This window comes from Elaeis guineensis, chromosome 6 (genome assembly GCF_000442705.2).
Source record: "Elaeis guineensis isolate ETL-2024a chromosome 6, EG11, whole genome shotgun sequence".
Classification (NCBI taxonomy): domain Eukaryota; kingdom Viridiplantae; phylum Streptophyta; class Magnoliopsida; order Arecales; family Arecaceae; genus Elaeis; species Elaeis guineensis.
The window spans coordinates 4,711,218-4,712,539 of record NC_025998.2 but is presented as its reverse complement, the minus strand read 5'-3'; the positions used below and the strand labels follow the sequence as shown (position 1 = coordinate 4,712,539).

General features: G+C 39.9%; 1 protein-coding gene across 1 annotated transcript; it reads right to left on the bottom strand.

The window, feature by feature from the left end:
* Positions 1-218: 218 nt before the first annotated feature.
* On the bottom strand, positions 219-1,093 carry LOC140858659 (mitochondrial adenine nucleotide transporter ADNT1-like; the record flags this gene model as incomplete). Its single annotated transcript, XM_073259967.1, is given in 2 exon segments — positions 219-772; positions 921-1,093. A coding segment is annotated over 1 exon segment (171 nt), but the record flags the coding sequence as incomplete, so codon positions are not given.
* Between the last annotated feature and the right edge of the window lie 229 nt (positions 1,094-1,322).

The following is a 1,322-nucleotide window of genomic DNA, read 5'->3' as shown; positions in this document are numbered from 1 at the left end:
AACCAGTGACATTAGACCATTAAGTTTTCAGAATCCATCAGTCATAAGGTCAATTACCAGAATATTGAAAAAGTGGAATTGATGTCTTTAAGAGCCCCGGTCATTGAAATCCTACTGAAATTAGAAAATATCAACCACACACAATTCATGCATCAACCAAGCACTAAAAATTAAAAATAAAAGGGATTTGAATGCCTCCCAAATTATCATGCCTGCACTACATACATATCAATGTTCTTTATTTATTTGATTATTGTATGATAAAGAAACAATATTCTACCAAAACAGAAAACAGAACAACAAAAAGGCCAGCATTTTTATTTTATTGGTAACTTGGCTTTCTTCAGGATTAATCGGAAGGCTCTGTCAAAAGAAGCAAAATGCTAGATGGCCATGCTACATGGACAAGCAGAATATTAAACAGCAACCGAACATGATACAATCTAAATATAGAGTTGACAGATATCACGGAAGCTACACAAATTCTCCCTGCCCTATAGCCAATTTATTCTTTAAGTTGAGGAGGTCAAAGCTAGATGTCTGGCAACAGGTTCTGAAGTGTTGGTTGGATATCAACATGGGTTGAGGCCTTAATACTGAACACATTTCCTATCTTCTACCATCCACCTACAAAAATAGCAGTCGATGCCCCTAGCAAAATAACAGTCGGGCCCCCTTTTTTTTGGCTTCAATCTGATATTCTCATTTCTACTCCAAGAACATCCTTCACAACCTCGTATGTCACAAATGCAATTGCAATGGATGGCACGACCTGAAACAAAGTATAATGGAGTTACATTCAGAACAAAACATGTACTGTAAATGTAATGTTGATTCTTCAAGCAAGGAGCCTCATGGTTTGATGGGCAGCGACAGCCTCATACCTTTTGTTGAGCTGGAGAGAATTATAAAATACTAACCTTTACTGAATTGGGAACAAGGCCCTTGTACAGTGCCCCAAAGCCTTCACTACGCACTGTCTTCCTAAATGCATCAACCATTCCAGTATATTCCAATGGCGCTTTGCTTCCCCTTGGCCTGCCACAATGGAAGCAGCATGGTTCCAACCCACCATCTGCATTCTTCTCCGAATGACATCAAGAGGGTAGCAACAGTCTGGCCAATAGTTCCGGCAACAGCTCCACAAGCAAGCCTTGTCACCACACTCAACTCTGAGTCTTCTACAAGACCCAGTGGATTGGATTTGACTAACCAATCCTTTAAGGATTCATAGACAGCAAAGTTGAGGCCGACATACGGAATCTGCAAGTGCAAGTTCCAAAAGACATAAATTGATGTTTCTTGGACATGTGACGGGTATT